This window comes from Tamandua tetradactyla, chromosome 7, assembly GCF_023851605.1.
Source record: "Tamandua tetradactyla isolate mTamTet1 chromosome 7, mTamTet1.pri, whole genome shotgun sequence".
Lineage (NCBI taxonomy): Eukaryota > Metazoa > Chordata > Mammalia > Pilosa > Myrmecophagidae > Tamandua > Tamandua tetradactyla.
In genome coordinates, this window is record NC_135333.1 from 30,832,119 (window position 1) to 30,853,183 (window position 21,065).

The 21,065-nt window shown below is 38.0% G+C and overlaps 1 protein-coding gene across 2 annotated transcripts; it reads right to left on the bottom strand.

Annotated features, from left to right (window-relative positions):
- Positions 1 to 1,907: 1,907 nt before the first annotated feature.
- Positions 1,908 to 20,863, bottom strand: DDX17 (DEAD-box helicase 17). Of its 2 annotated transcripts, none has more exons than XM_077168825.1 (13): positions 20,571 to 20,863; positions 16,285 to 16,435; positions 15,488 to 15,587; positions 11,760 to 11,893; positions 11,500 to 11,565; positions 10,157 to 10,298; positions 9,636 to 9,796; positions 9,375 to 9,547; positions 8,911 to 9,021; positions 8,596 to 8,657; positions 7,698 to 7,757; positions 3,488 to 3,724; positions 1,908 to 2,529 (listed from the first exon to the last, which is right to left on the bottom strand). In XM_077168825.1, the coding sequence occupies exons 1-13, from the start codon at positions 20,618 to 20,620 to the stop codon at positions 2,024 to 2,026; spliced, it is 1,953 nt and encodes a 650-aa protein (XP_077024940.1). In that variant the 5' UTR covers positions 20,621 to 20,863; the 3' UTR covers positions 1,908 to 2,023. The 2 variants fall into 2 exon arrangements, with proteins under 2 accessions (XP_077024940.1, XP_077024939.1); XM_077168824.1 differs by having other exon boundaries at positions 3,482 to 3,724.
- Positions 20,864 to 21,065: the final 202 nt, after the last annotated feature.

Here is a 21,065-nt window from a genome sequence, read left to right on the forward strand (position 1 = left end):
TGCCCAGAGACGTTTCTTCCAGATGCTTTTAAGAGCTATAAGAGAATAGGATACCTTCCTGCCGTCACCTCTATATCCCCCAACCCCACCAAAAAATTTGGTTGTAAAGAGAAATGTTCATAATGGACTGGTCAGGGCATAAGCATACTGCATGGGGGTGGGGGGCGAGGAGTGAGGGAGGTCTAGACAATGCTTTGGTGTGAAACCAAAGCAGTTTTGCCACATGCTCTTTCCTGCGCTCATCCTCCCATGGCCTCAACTTCTACAAAACGAGGGGTGGGGGTGGGGCAGCAGCAGAAGTAAAGTTAAGGAAGAAAGTAGGGGAAAAAAGGATGCCAAAGTTCTTACATGCATATAATTTCAGGTTATGCTGACAACCTACCTGGTATGTTGCATATTCAACCATACTTTCAGAACCCTCAGAAATCATCCCTTCTCTCTCCCTGAAGAATTTTAAAAGGAGAAACAAACGAAACAAAACAAAAAAACCCTAAAAGCAATAAAACCTCAAGTATTTAAGATATTTAGATCTTATAAACCAGCAAGCACTCTCAGGTCTCAGCCAGAGTACAGTGGAGCCTTCCTCAACTTTAACTACATTGTGAACAATACCAACAACAGCATAAACGATTTAACAGTCTCACAAGGAAATTGATTTGGAAGAAGTTTCTGGAGCTGTCTGATCTCCCTGTCCTGGAGAGTAAATTTATTTCCAGGCCCATGTGCTATAGGAAATCTCAGTAAAACTGTATTATTATTATGAAGGGGATAAACTCACCTACCTTCAGTTGGAGGAAAAGTAAAGGATTTATGGTTTAGTTTTCTGTAACCTTTCTCAAGCACTACCTACCTGTAAATAAGATGAGTACAATTGGATGCTGAGGAAATTTTGCACCCAGAAGCTGTTTAAAAGCACTGCAAAAAACAGGACATGGGGATAGAGTTCGTAATGAACCCTTAATATTCTTTGGTCAATTTGGCCAAAAGGGTCAAATAACCAGCAAAGAGTTGCTTTCATTCTAGCTCTACATATACTGAGTTAAAAAGAAAAATTGCTCATTTTGAGTATTTTCTGCTTATAACCTAAACATATTATTTACACTGCAGGTGAATACATAAATTCAACTGATTAATAAATTTTCAGTGAGCTTTTACATTCATTCAGTTCACAGAAGCCATCTGCCTTGAAAATGAATTTCATAGATGGTCCCTAGTTATAGGGAAGAAAAATAGATAGCTCCATCCAGATGCTGAGATGCTACGGTTTAACAATTGCAATAAACACTTGGGGTTTTTAAATTTAAAACATACTTAAAACACACAGGCTCAGCAATTTCTAATCCAACACTAAAAAATGATTATTTTTCAGTAATTGGGAGGTGTGAAGAAGGCAGAGAGTAAGGGAGAAAAAACAATTAGGAAATTTTTTAAACTGTCAAATGCTCTTAGTAAGCAACCAGCCAAAATGACAAAGCACTGTCTTAAAAAAAAAACTCATCAGGCCTGAGGAAGCCTGTTCCAACGTGGGAAGTGTACAACATTATGGGAAATGTACAGGAAATACCCCTTGGCTTACTAACCCAGTAATGAGAACAATTTTAAGCACAGATGCCATCTTTTGCAGAATGATTTAGCCCTCCACACTCCTCTTTAACTTAGGACAACAAAAAATGGGCTCCCGTAAAAGGGTCTAATTTCTTATTTTTTCTTTTAAGATGAAAAATATCAGCTCAAATATTCTCAACATGCAAGGAACTGGGAAAAAAATGTAACCTTTTCTAGTCAGCTATATATATATATATATATATAGGTGTGTTTTTAGTTTTTTACAAAATCCGTTACTGTAGACTGGACCATTTTAGCGGGCAGAAGAAACCTGGCAGTGAATCCTAACTAATCTGTATGAAAGACATCACAACAGTTGGGGAAAAATAAAAAAGAAAGAAAAGGGGATGAAGAACAAAAAAGACAGCGTTCCTTTAAATGAATTAAGTCTGCACAAGTCACTACCACTTGAGTGGTTTCATTTACGTGAAGGAGGAGGGGGAGGAGGGGGAGGGGGGTATTGGTAGGCAGTCTGCCCCATGTAACCTATCATATTGGTAGCTCCTGGAGGCTGTGCAAACTGTTGTGACATCAGTGGCTGCGGCTGCTGCCCAGACCGGCCTATCCCACTAAATTGCTGGCTAGAGCTCTGTGAACTTCTCCCAGTTGAGGTGGTGCTACTAGCTCCGTAAGTGCCAGCACCATATTCTTGGGCTGTATAACCACTGGTGCCATAAGCAGCTGCCCCATAGGTGCCTTGACCATAGGTGTATTGGCCTGCTTGTGCTCCAAAGGCGGAATTTGGACTTCCATAGCCACTGCCATTAGCATAACTGGCTCTATCGGTTTCACTACGATCCCGGTAACTTGCTGAGTCTCTCCGGCCCCCATCCTTGACTCCTCGAAGCCGCCGGTCACACTCATCCTGATACATCAGATTGGGATTGTTGGCTGAAGAAGTGGTCCGATATCGAGAACGACCTCCTGATAGAAGAATACAGGGAATTTTTAGTACCAATTAAGATGACTGACACACAATCATATAAAAACTCAGTACTTAGTACAAAAGTAATTCAGAATTCTTTCCTGACTTTTAGGCAGGTAAGCATCCAAATCAGTACTTAAAGGATATATCCATATCTTGATTGTTTAAACTGGACACATCCAAAACAGTAAAAGACTCCGAACTGCACACTCTTTAAGTTACTAAAAATGTAACTTCTCACTCTTTTAAGGCTCTTTCTTTACCTTATGATAGCCAAGAAAAAAAAAATAAGATAAGCAGTTAAGCTTATATCACCATGGAGCCAGTCAGTCCTCTGCTAGTTTTCAATGTTGCTTTGTGGACATAGCGGAATAGAATCTCAGAAGTTTAAAAAAAAAAAGAAAAAGTACTGTTCTTGGCCCAATTCCAAACCCACTAAACATATTTTTAAAACCTATCAAATGACTCTCATGCACAGCTTCAGTAATTTTGCAAGTTGGGGAAAAAAAACATCAAACTGGAAATCAGGGGGACCAGATCATAGTATACTTTGCAATGGTATAGTGCTCAGAGCCAACCACTATGCACTAGTTTCTACTAGTTCACACGATGTAAACTTACTGTTCTCTTCATATGGAAAACTAAAGACCTAACAGACTGCTATGCCTTTTAAAGTCATTAAGAGCAGCTACAATTTAGCTTAATTTTGAATATGCACCACATACTTCAAAATTCAAAGGCCGGCTTTATATTATCTACAGAAGCAAAAAATATTACAGGTCTCCAATCTTCCTATTTTATTTTAAAGAGGTTACAAAAACCCTTAGACTAAGATCCTCGTTATTAAGCAACAAACTTAAAGCCTTCACAGGGGGAAAAAAAAAAAAACCACAACAAAGTATAATGAACACAAAGATACCTTGGCAGTACCTGGAAAACTCCAGGACTTACCCTTACCCCCTCCTCCGCCGCCTCCTCTATGGTCTACCAGCTGCATCAGTTTTGGATTGATAGCCTGATTAGCCTCTTCCAGCACTTTGATCAGCTCTCTGGCCTGCTTTAAGTTCCCTGGGGTGAAGAAGGTATAGGCAGTGCCCTTGTTGGTGCTACGAGCTGTTCGGCCAATACGATGCACATAATCCTCTGAGCTGTTTGGATAGTCATAGTTGATCACAAACTTGACATCTTCCACATCTTCAAAGCCAATGATGAGTCAGTGTGTAGGTTGACGTGGCAGGGAAAAAGAAGGTAAAGGACATGCCAACGACAGGTGGGAAGCACGAATGCAGATGACAGCAAGAGGAGAGAAGATTAAGTTAGTAACCGCACTGAACAAGAACCCCAAAAAATTTTTTTTAAAAGAAAGACTCATCCCAACAGAGTAAAAGAGAATTAATCATTCTTGGGACATGCACAGGGAGTGGTATCTTTATCAGTTATAAACCCCTGAGGGAACCCAATCAACCACCCAAACGCCAGCCTCTTCTGCATTGTAACGAAGGTACTGGCAGGAGTTGTACAAAGGCTGGTCTTTAGATTGGCAAATTCCAGTCCCATTCTTTCAAAAACTGGCAAGTAGAAGAAGCAAGTAGTACCACCATTATGAGGCCAAATCACTTCTACTCTGTTGGGAGAAGCCTGGCAAAAATCTATCAGTAATATAACAAACTTACCTTTAAACCAGTCACAGAGCAAAATGAAAAAAGAAGCTTCATATACTCAATTACTACATTTTCAAAGAGACTAATCAAAATACTTAGTTTTAATTAATACTTTTTGCTAATATACATTTTAAAATTCCAATAAGAGCCAAAGTTGCTAAGTACACACCTATTTTCCTTTGCAGAAATATCCAAATTATCTTTCCCCCTTTCAATTACAAGAGCACATTACACTAAAATTTCACTCTACTACCAAGCCCAGCTTTTGCCAAATGAGGTTTTGTGCTCAACTCAAGGTTATTTCAACTTAGTACTTGCTTCAATTGTCAGATTGTCTATATGACCTGGGAAATTAAATAGATGAGTGTGGGAAAAACCATGAAACCTTGAGACACAAGTTTAATATTCTGTCTACTGCTGGGAATTGGGTTGAAAAAACTCCTAATGCTTTAAGTATGTAAATGTTAGTGTAATGCTTTCAGCTAAATGTATAGTTTTACCTACTTAAACAAACAAGTTTAAGAATATAACAAAGAATCCTAATGTTTTGTGAAAAAAATCTGCATTTTACAAAGAATATCCAGAAAATATCCTAGATAAAACACAGATTTTTGTGATATAAATAATTAAAAAAACATTCTCTGTTTGTTACCAGACCGATGCACACTCCCTCCTCCTTTGGGAAACCGCTGCAGCCGATCCCGTCTCTTTGCCTTTTATTTTTGGCGGCCTCCTTTCGAAAACTCCGCCTTCTGACACGGGACCACTGGAGCGCGGGGAGCATGCATCAAGGGTCCGTGGCAGTGAGAAGTCCCCACACACGCTCGCTCTGTGAACTGGCTTAGATGCTTCTCTGTAGCCCCATTTGGTTGCCAAGCGCCGGAGAACCTGGGTTCGGGTAAAAATTTCAGGTCCTCCAACGCCTCCCCCAAGGATAATTGGGGTGATTGTAGAAAAAAATAATTAATAAAAAAATGTAAGTTACATCCAAAGGGTCAGACTGCATCTATTGCCCAGACTGGATTAATTTCATGGGAAAAGGGAGATGGTTTAAAAAAAAAAACAAAAAACACAAAAACCAAAATTCAGCTGTTGTTAAAGGGCCTGCGAAGAAAGGGGCATTATGTCTGTTTCTTATTACAAAAGGCTCCTCAGTCTTTACTGACCCCTAAAGTCCTGAATCACACCAGAAAGACGAGAAGGCAGTTATCACAGGGGGCAGCGTGAGTCTCCGGCTAGGGTCGTTGATGCAACAAAGGAAAAAAAATTGACAGGGCCGATGGATGTAAGATGGGGAGATGGGGAATTATACTCCATGGCCATATCTTCAGATCTAGAGCAATGCTCCTTAATCAATCCCACTGTGTGACCATAAGCAGTAGAGAAAGGTGAATTACTGCACTGGAGGCATAGAAGTATGCTTTCCTAGCAGAAAGCACTGGGAACTGGAGACAACAGTTCAGATACTAATACTTGGGAGTATTTCTGTAGGGGTTCAGGAGGGGGCAGACATGGTGCAAGTTCTTCATACAAGAAAGGAGTCCTGTGTATGCACACATAGCTGGCTGAGGGCACATAAGAGCAAGCGTAGAATATGGTTTTCTCCAGTCAAGCCTGCTCTGATGTTATTTGTGCACTGCCACAATATTATCTTGCTGCCTTTTTAGAAGATGCTGTAGGCAAGGTAAGAAATTGAAAAGTTAATGTTTTGGCCAGCTGCCTGGGTTAAGAATCTTGTCTAACATCAAAAAACTTAATGACATGGCCTGACTCTCGAATCACTAATTGGGAGGGACTAAGACTAGCTAACAGGCTCATCTAGAGCTGCTTCGGGCCAATGTAGATATGCCTCAGCCATGTACTGAGTGATCTGCAGCTGATATCAAAGCTTCTGTTAAAAAACAAGACAAAATAAATTCAATACTTTTAATTTAACAGTGTGTAGTTTAAACACAAAAAAAAAGGAAATATAAAAAATATCCCAGTAAAAAGGGAGAGTGGTTTTCTGAGGATGACTGTAAATGAAACTACGGGAATCAGAACTTACCTGAGGGGAACATTTAAGAGGTCATCTCTTGACAGGATGTGTAAAAAGGCCTGGTGACTCAGCTAAAAATTGCACCCCTGTCTATGAAGTAGAAGCCTTCACTTTCCAGGATCGTGTAGGACCTTGGTCAGAATTCTGCCATTCTGGTGGGTTTCCCCCCTCATGATTTTTACAAGGCAGCAACAAAGGGGCCCAAAACAAGCGCTGATATTGAGTAACAAGAAACAGACTCGGGTACCTTCCCTCTCCCCTCATGGGATGAGTGGGGGTGGGATTAAGAGTCTAAAGTTATTCTCATGGTAGCCAATTGATTTGGTTTAGGAATGCAGGGGGACATGGAACAAATATATATTTTTAATTGTCTAGGCAAGATGCACAAAGAAGCTACCAGCACATAGCAAGCCTGTTTAAAAACCACCGTTACTGAAAGCTTTAATGTAAACTGCTTTCAGGCCTCAGCCTCTTCTCCCAACAGGCCCAAGTTCTAACTGCACAGATCCAGACATGACTTCAGAGGGCAGAGACAATTTTCAGTCATGGCTGCAGGTCACCACCTCTGAAGGAGGGAATGATGAGTGTAATGTATAAAAAAGCATTTATCACTTTTGTATACCAGTTTGAGTATTTGTTTTCTTTATGCTAAATATAAAGGAATATAAATACCTGCCAATAATTTAAAGATTTGAACGTGATAGAAATCACTTCCGCTTCTGAAATATAAGTTTTGATTTAGTCCTGTTTAGCTCAGAATAATGGGCTAAGGTATCTCAGGATATTTGTATACGTTTTAAATCACAACAGAAAACTCCATAAGAACATCATCTTCAAAATAAGTTCTTATAGTAGAAGAAAACACATTTTGGATTCAAGTATGGGTGGGAGAAGGGGATAACTGTGGGTCCATGAGAAGTTCACTTCAGTAAATAAAACTGGGCAATGAAATTTTAATTGCTGAAATACCACTTTACAGACTTATTAAGTCCCAAGAATAAATTATGTTAGCATCCATGGAACTGGACCTCCATATATAACTAGCACAGACTGGTATAGGGAAAAGGGTAACTCAAGAAACTAGCTTGAAATAGTCAGGTGATATCAGGCCCACTCTACCCAGCCAGAAAACAGAACAAACCAGGAAGAAGTTGGGCTTAAGCTGCCTAACTGAACGTCTCTTCTCCCTCTAACGGAATAGTCATGCCTAGGCCTTGCTGCAGACCAAAGCCTGTTTGTTAGGAGCAGGAAGAGACTCTGAAAATAAAATTGAAAAAACAAAATAATAAAAGATAAAAAATCAAGGTTTAAAAAAATTGTGGGGGTATCACGCTCTGTCTCGTTCTCTTTAAAATATTTATCTAAACACACACATTTACAACTCTAATTTGAAGCAACAAACATATCTTTAACCAAAAGATATATATGTATATATATACCGTTAATAGAGACACCTATCTATACAAACCTAGCCCACGGGAGGCTACATCTGTGGCAATGAGGATGGGAGCCTTTCCAGAACGGAACTCTGCAAAACAAGAATTGTACAACGAAAGCCAAGTTACGCAACTAAGGCTACTGCCATGTCAAGCAGACAACCCTAGCTATCTACCTTTTTACTATTCCACATTAAAATTTTAAATAAATAATAGTCTCAGAAAATGCCAAGCTCTTTAGTAACAACTAAAACCAAAAGTGGAGAGGAAATAAAACTGTTAAAAAAAAAAAAAAAAAAAAAAGGCCGAGGGGAAAAGGCAAGACTCAACAATATTTTTCCCAAGATGCCGGCATATTATTTTAAAAAGATAGTTTCACTCAATGGCCTTCCCATAAGAATAGTCCTGAACAACAGAAGGACGGACAGGAAATGCACTAAAACGACTTCATGATCATGGAACTTTTTCCTTTAAAACATTTCAGTAACAAACTTTCACAAGGGACAAATATCTTTATAATAAAAAGGAAACAAGTTAAAGAACTTATAAAATAAGACAATGGTGGAAATTGTGAAAAAGAATCAGCATTATGGACCTAAAAGTACTATGGAGACTTGCCCCAAATGTCCGCAACATTCATTAGCTAGAGCTAGGGGTAGACAAACTACTATCTGGTGCCAAATTTGGCAAAATGCCTATTTCTGCAAATAAATTTTACTGAACCCAGTCATTCCATTTCTTTACATATTGTATATAGCTGCTCTGCACTACAAAGACAGAGCTGAATAGCTGTGACAGAGACAACCACGTAACATGTAAAACTAAAAATATTATCTGACCCTGTACAGACAAATTTACTGATCCCTGAAACAGAGTACATGACTTTTAAATACGGAAAAATGCATTGAAAATGCTTAGCTCTGAACTCACCATTAAGTACCCAATCTCTTTCTGGTTGACTCTTGTCTCCATGGATACACATAGCTGGCCAACTGTCAGAAAGAAAGTGACCAATATTTTAGAGAGCTTTAAACAAAAGAGGAAGAAACAAAGTTTTAAAGAAAGCGCTATCACATGTGATTCTGACAATGTTTGTTATGCTATGTGAACAGACTTCTGTGCTCATTTAAACAGACACTTGGGTGTTAGACATCACTGAAATATTACACGACATTTACAATACTAACTCAGAAATTCCTAAAAAACTATAGAACTGGAGGAGAATTAGCTTGTTAATACACTCACCCGTCTCTACGCATCCTTCGAGTAAGGTCATCACAGCGTCTCTTAGTCTCCACAAATATTATTGTCTTATTTTCTTTTTCGGCCATTATTTCCTCCATGAGTTGAATCAATCTGAAAGCAAGACCAACAATTAATGTACACAGAAAAAGCCTCCCTACACAATATACAATTAACCTATACTATCCTCACAGCAAGCGTGAAGCAGGTGATATTATCCCATTTGACAGATGGAGAAACTGGGACACCTTGACCCACTCAAAATTATACAGCTGGCAGGTAAGGCAGAACTCAGATTCAAATTTAAGAACCCACAATCCTTGTCTTTAATCAAAATGCTTCATTGACTCTCTTATGGATGCACTGTCAGAAAGCTATCAGTGCTTTTAAAGAGGCTTTCCTAACAGTTTAATTTTGGAGAATTATGAGGATGCATTTATTAACATTAAATGGAATCTCTTTCATACTTGTGGTCTTTTTCACTTTCCATGCAGACATCCACAATCTGGAGGATGTTATGGTTGGCACTCAACTCCAGATTGCCTACGTTGATCTGGGTGTAATCACGAAGGAAATCCTCAGCAAGCTGTCTTACTTCTTTTGGCCAGGTTGCACTCCACATCAAGGTCTGCCTATCAGGCTATCAGGAAAGGAAACACTTTTTTTTTAGGCTATGTAATTTTTACAGGGAAAGTGAATTAAGATAGCAAAGTATCTGCTTTACACACCCTGATTTGGTCAACAATTTTACGTATCTGGGGTTCAAAGCCCATATCAAGCATTCTGTCAGCCTCATCCAGTACAAGGTAAGTACATCGGCGAAGATTTGTTTTTCCTGACTCTAAGAAATCTATCAGGCGTCCAGGAGTGGCTATACAGATCTCAACACCTGTAAAACAAAATCAAGAACTAGATGATTAAGAATTCTTTACATATTGCCCAAGCTTCAGCAAACAAAGCAGCACCAACTCTGGTGGTTATGCTCAATGTCACAGAACAGCAGCTAATTATAACAAAACTGCAATAAGTATGAGCTTAAGAGTATTTATACATGATTCATCAACTCTTCAGACCCTAGATAAGAATTTTCTTTCCCCAAATTGCTATTATAACCAAATCTAAGATTTATAAGCTGCTGAATATTCAATTTTTCACTAGTACCCATAGTTTCCTCTTCAATTCCATAAACAGAAATTAGTAAAGTAAGGTAAGCTAAAAATTTATAAACTATAAAATAGTCTTTCTTCACCTCTTTCCAAGTCTCGAATCTGGGGACCTTTTGGAGCGCCTCCATAAATGCAAGTACTCTTCAACCTAGAACATTTGCCATAGTCATCAGCCACCTGCTGTACTTGCTGGGCAAGCTCTCTGGTAGGAGCCAGAACTAGACACTGAAACAGACAAACAAAAACCTCAGACACCCATCACAAGTACAGGTGTCAAAAAAAAGTAATCTAATACTTTAAAAATAAGTGATGGGGTGGGAAAGCAGTCCACTGGAGTATGAGAAGAGAATATGTAAGAATTTAAGTAATATTTATCATGTGGAATGATACTGGCACCCTCATTTGGCTTACTTTTAATACATCATGACTTATTATAGTTTATGTGTGTTATTTAAGTGGATTTACTGGTTGCATAACCTGGTTTTAACTATACAACTCTCAGAAAATAAGCTAGTAATTAAAAAATATTATTGCCATGAAACTGTGGATTAAATGAATAAGAATCACAGGTAAATAAGAAAGTAGTGGTGTAAATAGTTTTCTGATTTCTAGTTTAAGCTCTTTGCCAGACACATTAGGCCACAATGATGTCTTATATGTAATCTGACAAATAGTTGACCAAACCAGTACAAAATCAACTCTTTGAAATAAGTAATCTTATACACTATTAATAACTTTTGCTCAGTGTACTGATCTACCAAATATTAGATAATGAAGCTATCTCTTATTAGCCATATATTGAAAAGTAATGAGTTATTTCTCTCGTGAATACTGAGACATATTGTAATATATATAATTTATAAATATCTAGAAAATATAATTTATAAATATATTTTATAAATGTAAGCTCAGTTAAAAAAAGACAGAAGCGTTCATTCAAAATATTTAGGAAAGAGCAAAAGTGATCAAACCAGAAAATCCTGTTGCCATATAAATATTTGCAAAACTGTTATTTAACCACAAAATACAAATTTTCTACACCTCACTTTAAGATCCATAGGGCAGGGACCTCTCGTACCTCTTTTGTACCCATCCACAGCATCTAAGCACACTTAACAATTAAGTACAGCACTTATAAGTACTATACAGTAATTATCTATATAGGAAAATAGTATGCTCAGTGGTTAAGAGTCAGACCTTGGCTCAAATTTAAGTTCAGCCACTTACTGGTGGTGTGGGCTGGGGCAAGTCACTTAACTACCAGATTACTTATCAAAAGACCAAGAATGCCACCTCCAGTCATGGGGAATAGGGTGGGGGAGGAGGTTGAGGCTAAAATGGGGTGTATGTAAAGCACAGTGCCTGAATCAAAGTAAATATTATAGTTTTTCTTAGAATTATAATAAACAAACGGAAACACACTTACAATTGGTCCATCTCCCCTTTCCAGGTATGGTTGGTGATTAATATGAACAATTGCAGGCAGTAAATACTGTGGGGGGGGGGGGGGAAAACAAACTTTTAATACCAAAACTAAGCCATTATCTTAATAGTTCTAAATTATCACAGTAATTGGTAATACTTAAATAGGAAAATGAAAATTACACAGAACAGAGAATATATGTGATAATTAGAATAGCAAAATAAGTTACTACAACTTATTAAAATTCTCCAGCTGGTACATACCGCCAATGTCTTCCCAGAACCAGTCTGAGCAATGCCCACCATATCCCGGCCACTCAGAGCCAAAGGAAATCCCTGGCACTGAATTGGAGTTGGTTCTGTAAAGTGCTGATCCATCAACACATCCATTACGTATTCTGTAAGGGTAAACATATTACTGTTTTTAAAGAAAACTGAGGACACAATCAGAAATATTAAAAGACTGTAAGCTTTATCCTAGGTATGCAAAAGTGGTTCAACATAAGAAAACCATTAAATATAATAAAATACATTAATAGAACAAAGGAGAAAAAAAAAACAAATTATCATCTTAAGTAACACAGAAAAGGCATTTGACAAAATCCAGCATCCCTTCTTGATAAATACCTTATAAACAACTATAAAAACTTTCTGAATACAATAAAGGGCATAAATGAAAAAATTCACAGCTAACATTGTACTCAATGGTGAAAGAACGAAAGCTTTTCCTCTAAGATTAACAGTAAGGATACCCACTCTCATTACCATTATTCAACATTATACTGAAGTACTAGCCAGACCAATTAGGCAAGAAAAATAAATAAATGGCACCTAAACTGGAAAGGCAGAGAAACTTTCTCTATTTGCAGATGACATGATCCTATAAACAGAAAATCTTGAAACATTCACAGCAAAGCTCCTAAACCTAATAAATTCAGCAATGTGGTGGGGTACAAGATTAACAAAGTCTGTAGTGTTTCTATATGGTAGTAATGAACAATCTGAGGAGGCAATCAAGGAAGAAGAATTCTATTTATAATAGCAGCTAAAGAATCAAATACCTAGAAATAAATTTAACCAAGGACATAAAGGACTATATACAGAAAACTGTAAAACTAATAAATAAAAATCAAAGAAAGCCTAAATAAATGGAAGGGCATTTCATGTTCATAGATTAGAAGACTAAATATCTTCAAGATGTCAACTGTACCCAGAGCAATTTATTACAGATTAAATGCAATCCCAATCAAAATTCCAACAGCCTATACGGAAACTCTGTATCCTATGCATGATTTTTTTGTAAATGTACACTCTTTAAAAACAAAAATTATTTTAAAAATTCCAACAGCCTTCTTTGCATAAATGGAAAAACCAACCATCAAATTCGTATAGAAGAGCAAGCAGCCCCAAACAGCCAAAACCATTTTGAAAAATAACAAAATTGAAACACTTACACTTCCTGATTTTACAACTTATTACAAAGTTGCAATAATCAAAACAGCATGGTATGGGGACCAAGGATAGACATACAAAATATTAGAATATGTAAAAGAATGAAGGTGGACCCCTAACTCTCCATATATACAAAAATTAACTGAAAATGGAACAAGGACCCAAATACAAGAACTGTAACTATGAATCTCCTAGAAGAAAACACCGGGAAACATCTTCAGAACAATGTGTTAGACGGTGGTTTCTTAAGACTACACCAAAAGCACGAACAACACAACAGAAAATAGAAAAATAGAACTTTACCAAGATTAAAAACTTTTGTAAAATCCTAAAGAATACCTAGGGCATTTATATAAGATTCTGCAAAGGTTCCATGCACTAAGGCAACTTTCCAGAAACCTACAACCTCCAGATGGGTCCTTGGCCCAGGTAAGTTCTGAAATGCAAAGGGGCCAGCCTCTTCAGTACATCAGCTAGTTTCACCCCCCACCCCATATTATCGACAGCCCCTTCTAATATGAAAAAGTTAGAATGGACACAGTACAAATACCCCTAAGGAGTAAGAGAAAGATCAAAGGTGATGGTGGAGTTGTACAGAGAAGGTCAGGTTTAACAATCAGTATGAGTGCTGAAACAGTATACTGATATTTCTTTTAGTTTCCAGTGCCTCAGAGAAGCTACATATAAAAACCTAAATTTATGGAACTGTAACCTGTATCAAACTCTGTAATCTGTTCTACAACTATTGTAATGTACTTTGAAATCTTTTGTTTCGTATACATGTTATTCTTCACAAGAAAAAAAAAGAGAAAGAAGAGTACAATAGAGAAGATAGGATTTAACAAATGAATATGACTGCTGGATCAATATATTGATATTTCTTTTAGTCTCCAGTGTCTTGGAGCAGCTAGAAGAAAAATTAAAAATCGTGGAATTGTAACCCATGCCAAACTTTAAAAATCTGTTGTATAATTACTTGTTAAAACGCATTTGGAACCAAAAAATAACGTTTTTGGAAATTTATTATTTTTTTGAATGTTATTTTTCACAATAAAAATAAATAAATTCACTTAAAAAAACACTTCTGTATATCCAAGAACTTTATCAAGAAAAGTAAAAAGACAACTTATGGCATGGGAAAAATATTGAGAAACTACATATCAGATAAAGGTTTAATATCTAGAATACATAAATCCTACAACTTAACACAAAAAGACATGCAGCCCAATTAAAAAACAGGGAAAAAACTTGAACTAGCTGTCAAGGAAATTCAAAACTACAATGAAATACCATCTTACACTCAGCAGAAAGGATACTATTAATAAAATGGATTACAAGGGTTAGAGAAGCAGTGGAGAAACAGGAACCCTCATTCACCATTGGAGGGAATGTAAAATGGTACAGCTGCTGGTGCTTCCTCAGAATGGCAACACAGAATTATCATTATGGATCCAGCAATCTCACTGTTAGATATTATGGTCAAAAGAACCAAAAGCAGGGACCTGATCAGACATTTGCACACCAATGTTCACACAGCAGTATTATTCACAACCACCAAAGGTATAAACAACCCAAATGCCCATCAACAGATGAATGGATAATAAAATAGGGTGTGTTTTACTATGTCACTGATAGTAAACAAGCAGAATATGCACATCCATGAAGTCAGAAACTAGAAAGTGGGATACCAGGGACCAGGGAGGGGAAGGAAATGGGGAATAATATTTATAACTGGTAAAGACTCTCTGGTTGGTGTAATGGATGGTGGTGATGATAGCCCACTGTGAATATATATTTGAATGTAGTTAAAAGGGGAATTTTTATGTTACATATATGTCACCAGAAAAAAACCAAACACTTGTTACTGGATGCATTAATATTTTTAATATGGAGATACTGTAACTCAATTTACTTAAGGTTTCCTCAATTTTAAAAGTTGTAAACCTGTAGTAAAACATACAGTAAACATTTTTGCATTAAAACAACAACAAAAAAATCTCTAAGCTCACTAAAGGCAAATTTATCCAGTTTCACACCTCTCCAAGAGAAGGGTTCTTTTCTTTTGTTACTCAACCTTTTAATCACCTCGCTACTTACTACTTTAATGAGGGCTGCTTCTATGGCTTTCATCCCTCCTACACCACCCAAAAAAGCATCTAGCAGGTTATGGGCACACTATAACCCACAGTGTAATCACTTACTGTGCCAAATTCAATTATATACAGCCAGAAAGCAATCTCTTCCTGCCATTTTCTAAAAGGCAAAGGCAAAAACCTAGTGGAAGATGAGAAAAGTTTCAAAAACAAAAATGTTCCTAGTCTAAATTGAAGAACAGACAGGAACAAATCTCTTATGCAACAGGTACAGTATTTACACTTTCAGACATAAGCAGATTCTGAAAAATAGACCATTAAATATTTTTAAAAATTATCTTCGTGAATTGTTTCTACCTATCTCTTCAACAAAATCCTGATCCTGGGTCAAAACCTTTAAAAAACGCATTTTCAATGTCACCATTCAACCAAAGTCAAAACACTTACGTGGGAAGTTAGCATGATGGAAAGCAAACACAGGTTTAGGACAAACATCTCCCCCTCTCACTGTAATCTCTTTCTTTCTGCGTAGCTCATCAACCTCATACTATGGAAAAAATGAGGTAAAACAAGTTAGTAAACATGTTATTCAAACAAGCAAAAGTTTATGCTCCAACCCAGTTTAACAAGAATTATCCAAACCACAAATTACAGAGGAAAGCATGTCTATTTACACTTTATATACTGTGTATATATACATGTGTGCATGTGTGTGTGTGTAAAACTTAATTTGATCCTCACAACTTTGTTTTTTTGAGAAGAGTTCCATTTTCCACCTGAGAAAACATGTAACTCAGAAAGGTAAGCGGCTTGCCCAAAACCAGAACAAGAGGGAAAGAAAGTGAAACTTATGCCCCTGAGGTCTTTCCACTGTGCTTTCTCCTAAACAAGTACCCATTTCATGGTTAAAGTCCAAAACAATCAGTATGAGGTTAAAAGAACAAACAGAAGCACAGATGTCAATATTTTAAATTTATTTAACTTACTTCATAGATTAAAAGACATGATCTATTACAGTTAAAATTATGTCTAATAAATAGGTTAGGAAACAATCAACATATGAAGGATTACATTAGGTGCATTTTTAAACTGGTTCCTCTTATGAGTGGCAGCAGTCTTAATAAGCTAAGAAAAGTACATCACACTTGAATAAATCATGACAACAGATGCATGTTTGAGTAACATTCAGTCAAAATGTTCACTTGGTTCATTGACATTTATGAAAAATAAAATTAAAAACTTACGGGAGTCAGCCTTGCCACTTCTGGATGTTCCACATAAAAATTCTTTTCAAACTTGGGGAGCTCACTCAAATCCCACTTCTTTTTACGTAAACGCTCCCCAGGATTACCAAATTTCTTCGGGGGAAGGCCACCACCACCTCTTGCTCCAAATCTAGAAACACCAAAATTTTAGTTTATATTTAAAAACAATATAGTTTACCTGTATGTAAAAAGACAGGATTCCTAGGATGCTACCATCTCCTTTCCAAAGAAAATATTTCTATACTTATTTGAAGGTATGATGGAATATATCCAAATAATAGTTATGACTATGGGTTACAATAGGTGAAAAAGTTTTAATTATCATATTTAAAGAAATACGGTGATTATGATAACTGATTCTGGAACAAGAAAAGATTTGTATTTTGTGCCACTTACTGTATAATTTTGAACAATTTAACTACTCTGTGTTTCAGTTTCTACTGTCAAGTAGAAATAATACTACCACCTATTTCATAGGGTTGCTGTGAGAATGAAATGAATTTGCACACAAGCTTACCTGTAACCTGCCTAAAAGGATGGCTAAAGGAAGGCCATTAGGTTAAGCTTAAATTAAGGGCAAGACCGTGGACAGAAAGAAAAATATACTCTTCAAGCAAGTCCCCCTAAACTGGAAACAGCTTCCCGGAACTCTTTCTCCTTGGAACAGTGATGAGCACTGCTACTGTCTATTTATATGCTAAGGAAAACTGCTAGGACCTGTAAAGGCCTATGGTTCTAAGTGTGGCAGGGTAGTCTCTACCTTTAGTTTATGCTATTATAACCACAAACCATAACAAAGGTTTATGACCTCTCTCTTTTCTCATCTCTACCTTAACCTAATCTCTTTCTTGTTCCCAAGCAAACAGTGCTATTAATGTAACTATTAGTTTACAGAATAAACCATCACACTCAACTTTATCTAAGGCTTTTAAAAACTATAAGCTTAAAAAAACCACATTATTTAAAATCAATTTATTCTCACTTTATATATCTTTTATAACAGTAACGCTCAATTGGAATTGAAATGGGACTACTGGTCAAACCTGAAAGTTAAGTAAAATTAGAAGCTAGTTTTCCCAGAAGAATCCTAACATTAAGATGACCTTCATTTCTATACTCAAACTACGTAATTGTGGAACATTGTTTGGCATGTAAATATAGTATTTTTCATTCCATTTTCTCATTCCTTGTATGATACAATACTGAATTTAAATTAATTTTCCTTTTCCACACCAACTCACTCATAACATCATCCTGTTATAAAGTTTCACTTCATAGTTGACAGCAGTAGCTCAATGTCCTCTCATTCACATTATTAGATGCCTCTCTAAATACAAAGATTGCTAAGAGAAAATTTTACCTGGGACCAATGACGATCTATACACAACAGTTCAATATTGGCTGATAAGGTATACATTACTGATGAATCAGTAAGAGAAACCAGAAATTAAAAATCAAAACAGGGAAAGCATACAGAAGGGTACATATATCAACGACATCTCTAACACGCCTTCAGGCTTAGAGCTCAATATAGAACAAGGCCACTAGTCATCCCGAATCAACCCTCCCCTCTTTACTTGTAAAGGGTGCTGCTAGCGCAATACTATTCATGAAATAAAAAGCCAAGTCTTTAGACTGTTAGTGTCTTGAAGAAAATCACAAAAACCAAAGACCAGTTTTTAGAGATTCCATCCGTCTACTTCACATAAATTTGTGGATCCCAGAAATGCCATTTTCAGGACGATTTTCCAGCGCAAAATTATACTGAAAAGTTCCTCTTTTAAAGTTTATTCTAAGCAGCCTTTTATTTAAAAATATAAAAAACAAATCCCTTCTTCCAGTCATCCTGGCTATTTACCTAAAACGTACTATTCTACACTCAAGATTTAACTTGAATGATGAGGTTCTTAAAATATATGCTGCCTACCACGTTTGTAATTAACACTGACCTCAAACCTCAGAGCCCTCTACTTAATTCCTGAGCATACGCGATGCAAATCCCCAAGTTTTTTGCATAAAGCTGTTCATTAAATCATTTTACTGATTCAGTATTAACAGTTCAACTTGGCTTTGCAACAAATACAGCTTTGAGGATTCTGTATGGACTTGGAAAATTATGCTAGTTTAAGTGTACAATGTATATCATCTTTGGACTGTTTATGTACATACAGGGCTGGCAGCCATTTCCTTTAAAGGTAACAATCCATTTCAACTATGTAATATTCAGTTAAGAATGAAACAAATTATAAAGAAAATTTTATGGTGAAGATGGATTTAGGAGTTAAGCCTTATTTAATACGTGCCATTCTGTTTAAATGAACAACTTTTAAAGTTTTTTAAAAACTGTTATCTTATACACAAGGAATATGGGGTAAACTAAGTATGGATTAGTAATTCATTCCCCCTTCCCTTTTCAGATAACTCCTCATTCAAAACATATATAAAGTAAGCAAACATGGGGCAGGCCACGGTGGCTCAGCAGGTAAGAATGCTTGCCTGCCAAGCCCGAGGACCTGGGTTCAATTCCCAGTGCCTGCCCATGTAAAAAAAAAAAAAAAGTAAACAAACACTTAACCAAACACCTACGGTAAGAAGATCACCACCATTATTTTCATAGCCTCTCAAGTGTCTGTTTCAAGTTTACAATTACCACCATTACTACTATGTTGCATTTTATTATAAAATAGTTTGCTTTTTAGTTTTACCACACCTGTTTCAATCCCTAAATTTGTCCTTCTACCATGATCTGAATTTTAGAAAAACTCAATATGTTTGGGAGTCACCCACGCTGATTCAAGTTCATTCATTTTTGTTGCTGTACTGCATTTTATTATATGAATACCCACAATGTATCCTGACTTTCGGGTTGTTTTCAATCTTCTGCCATCATGAATAATGCTGCTATAAACATTTTTTTACATATATCCTGGGGGCACGTGTGCAAGTTTCTCTAGTCCCTAGAGTCTAGGGCATAAAGAGAGGAAATTGCTGGGCCATTTTCACGGGTATTATATATTGTGAAATTCTTTTTCCTAAAGTTGGCTGTATTGGAATTCGCTTCTCAACTTAGCTATACGAAGACAACAAAAGCAAACATTCCACATTTCTAGCCTCTATGTTTAATACTGAGACTGAGATCAAGTATTTTTCCAACAACGTAGAAGTCCAAAAAGTAAATTTTTATATTGTAAATTAAAAGTGTTAATTGAGGGTTTGTGGCTAGTAAGTGGTGCTTCTTTATCATTTATCTTACCACGAAAGACAAGTAATTATTACACCCATCATCAGATGAGAAAATGAGCTCACAAAGGTTGAGGATCCTGCCCAAGGTCACATTATATTACGAAATGGCATCACACTGCTCTTTATCCAGAGATACACTTCTATAAGTAAGCACTTTTTTTTAGCCGACATTAAGGCCTGTGATCTCTGCATGTAAGAAGAGTTCAGGTTTAATCCCGCATTAGCTTCCAACCTAGTAACCCCGGGATTCCCACATTAAAACTTTCTAGGTTGTTCGAGAAGCTAGTGCTGCAGTCTGAGAAAACAGACCGAGGAGAACAGAAGATGCCAACTTTACAATAAAAACCAGAAAAGAAAAAAACAAAACCCCCTTTCTTCGTAAACACAGCAACTTTGAGTAATTCCACTGCTTTTAGTATCTCCGTGTGCTTCCTCCGACTTGAAAAAATAAAGGCGATTTAGTATTTTTTAGTACTTTGTTTCCAGTTCCGCTAAATTATCTCCGGCGATAGAGAACACGAGAAAAGCCATTTGCGCGTTAAGATTTTCCCAAGCTTAACTCGGAGGTATCATCCTCTTCTCTCAACAAAGAGCTTATGTGTTTTACAGATGAACGCTGAGGCCTGGAGAGACCAAATGACTTGCCCTAATCGGCCTGGCACTAAAAGACAGAGAGGCTCAGGACGAATATGCGGCGGCCGGGCCTTCCCCCTCCTGCCTGCAACCCACCCGGTCCCGGCCTTTCCGCTCCCCCCGGGCTGGGCCGCGCCACGACGACCGTCCGTAAGGAGTGGCTGGAGCGTCGCCAAGCAGCCGCTCCTCCTGCCAGGTCACGAGTGACCCCAGGGCCGAGACCCAGGCCCGCACACTGAACCGGTATTATCGCCCCGGGTCTCCTCGCCTCCGGGCTCGGGAAGGATCCCCTCAAATCCCCTGTTAGGGCAGAGGTTTCCGTCTCGTCAAGTACCACCTCCCCCCAACCCCCCGCAGACGCAAGGTCTTTCTTCTCCTCCCTCCCTTACCCTCCGCGGTCACGATCCCGGTCCCGGTCCCCAAAGCCGCCTCCGCGCATGGTCCCAAATGGATAGAGATCTGGGAGCGGGGCACGGATGGCCGGGCTCGGGAGGGCCTGCGGCTCCGGCCTGGTGACGACCGATGGCGGCGGCGCCTCCGCTGTTGGGGCGGCGGCAGGCGCGGCGCTTTCTCGCTCCGACGCGCTATCTCCCGTCGCAGACGCCACCGTCGCCGCCTCTCTCGTCGGAGACGGGAGCAAAACACAGAGAATCGGGGATATAAAAACGGTGGGTAGGTTTGGCTACGCTCAAACCCGGCTTCGCCGCGGTTTAGGCGTCTCCTTCCTTCCCAGCGGCTGCACAAAATGGCGGCCGCCGCTGAGACTGCTCCAGCTCAACGCTACGTACGTCAGAGACGATACGTAAACAGCGTCTTAGAATCACCCGAGGGATCGCGGGGTAATAGGGCTATTCTTGAAAGAGGTTTACGTCGATTGCGGAGAT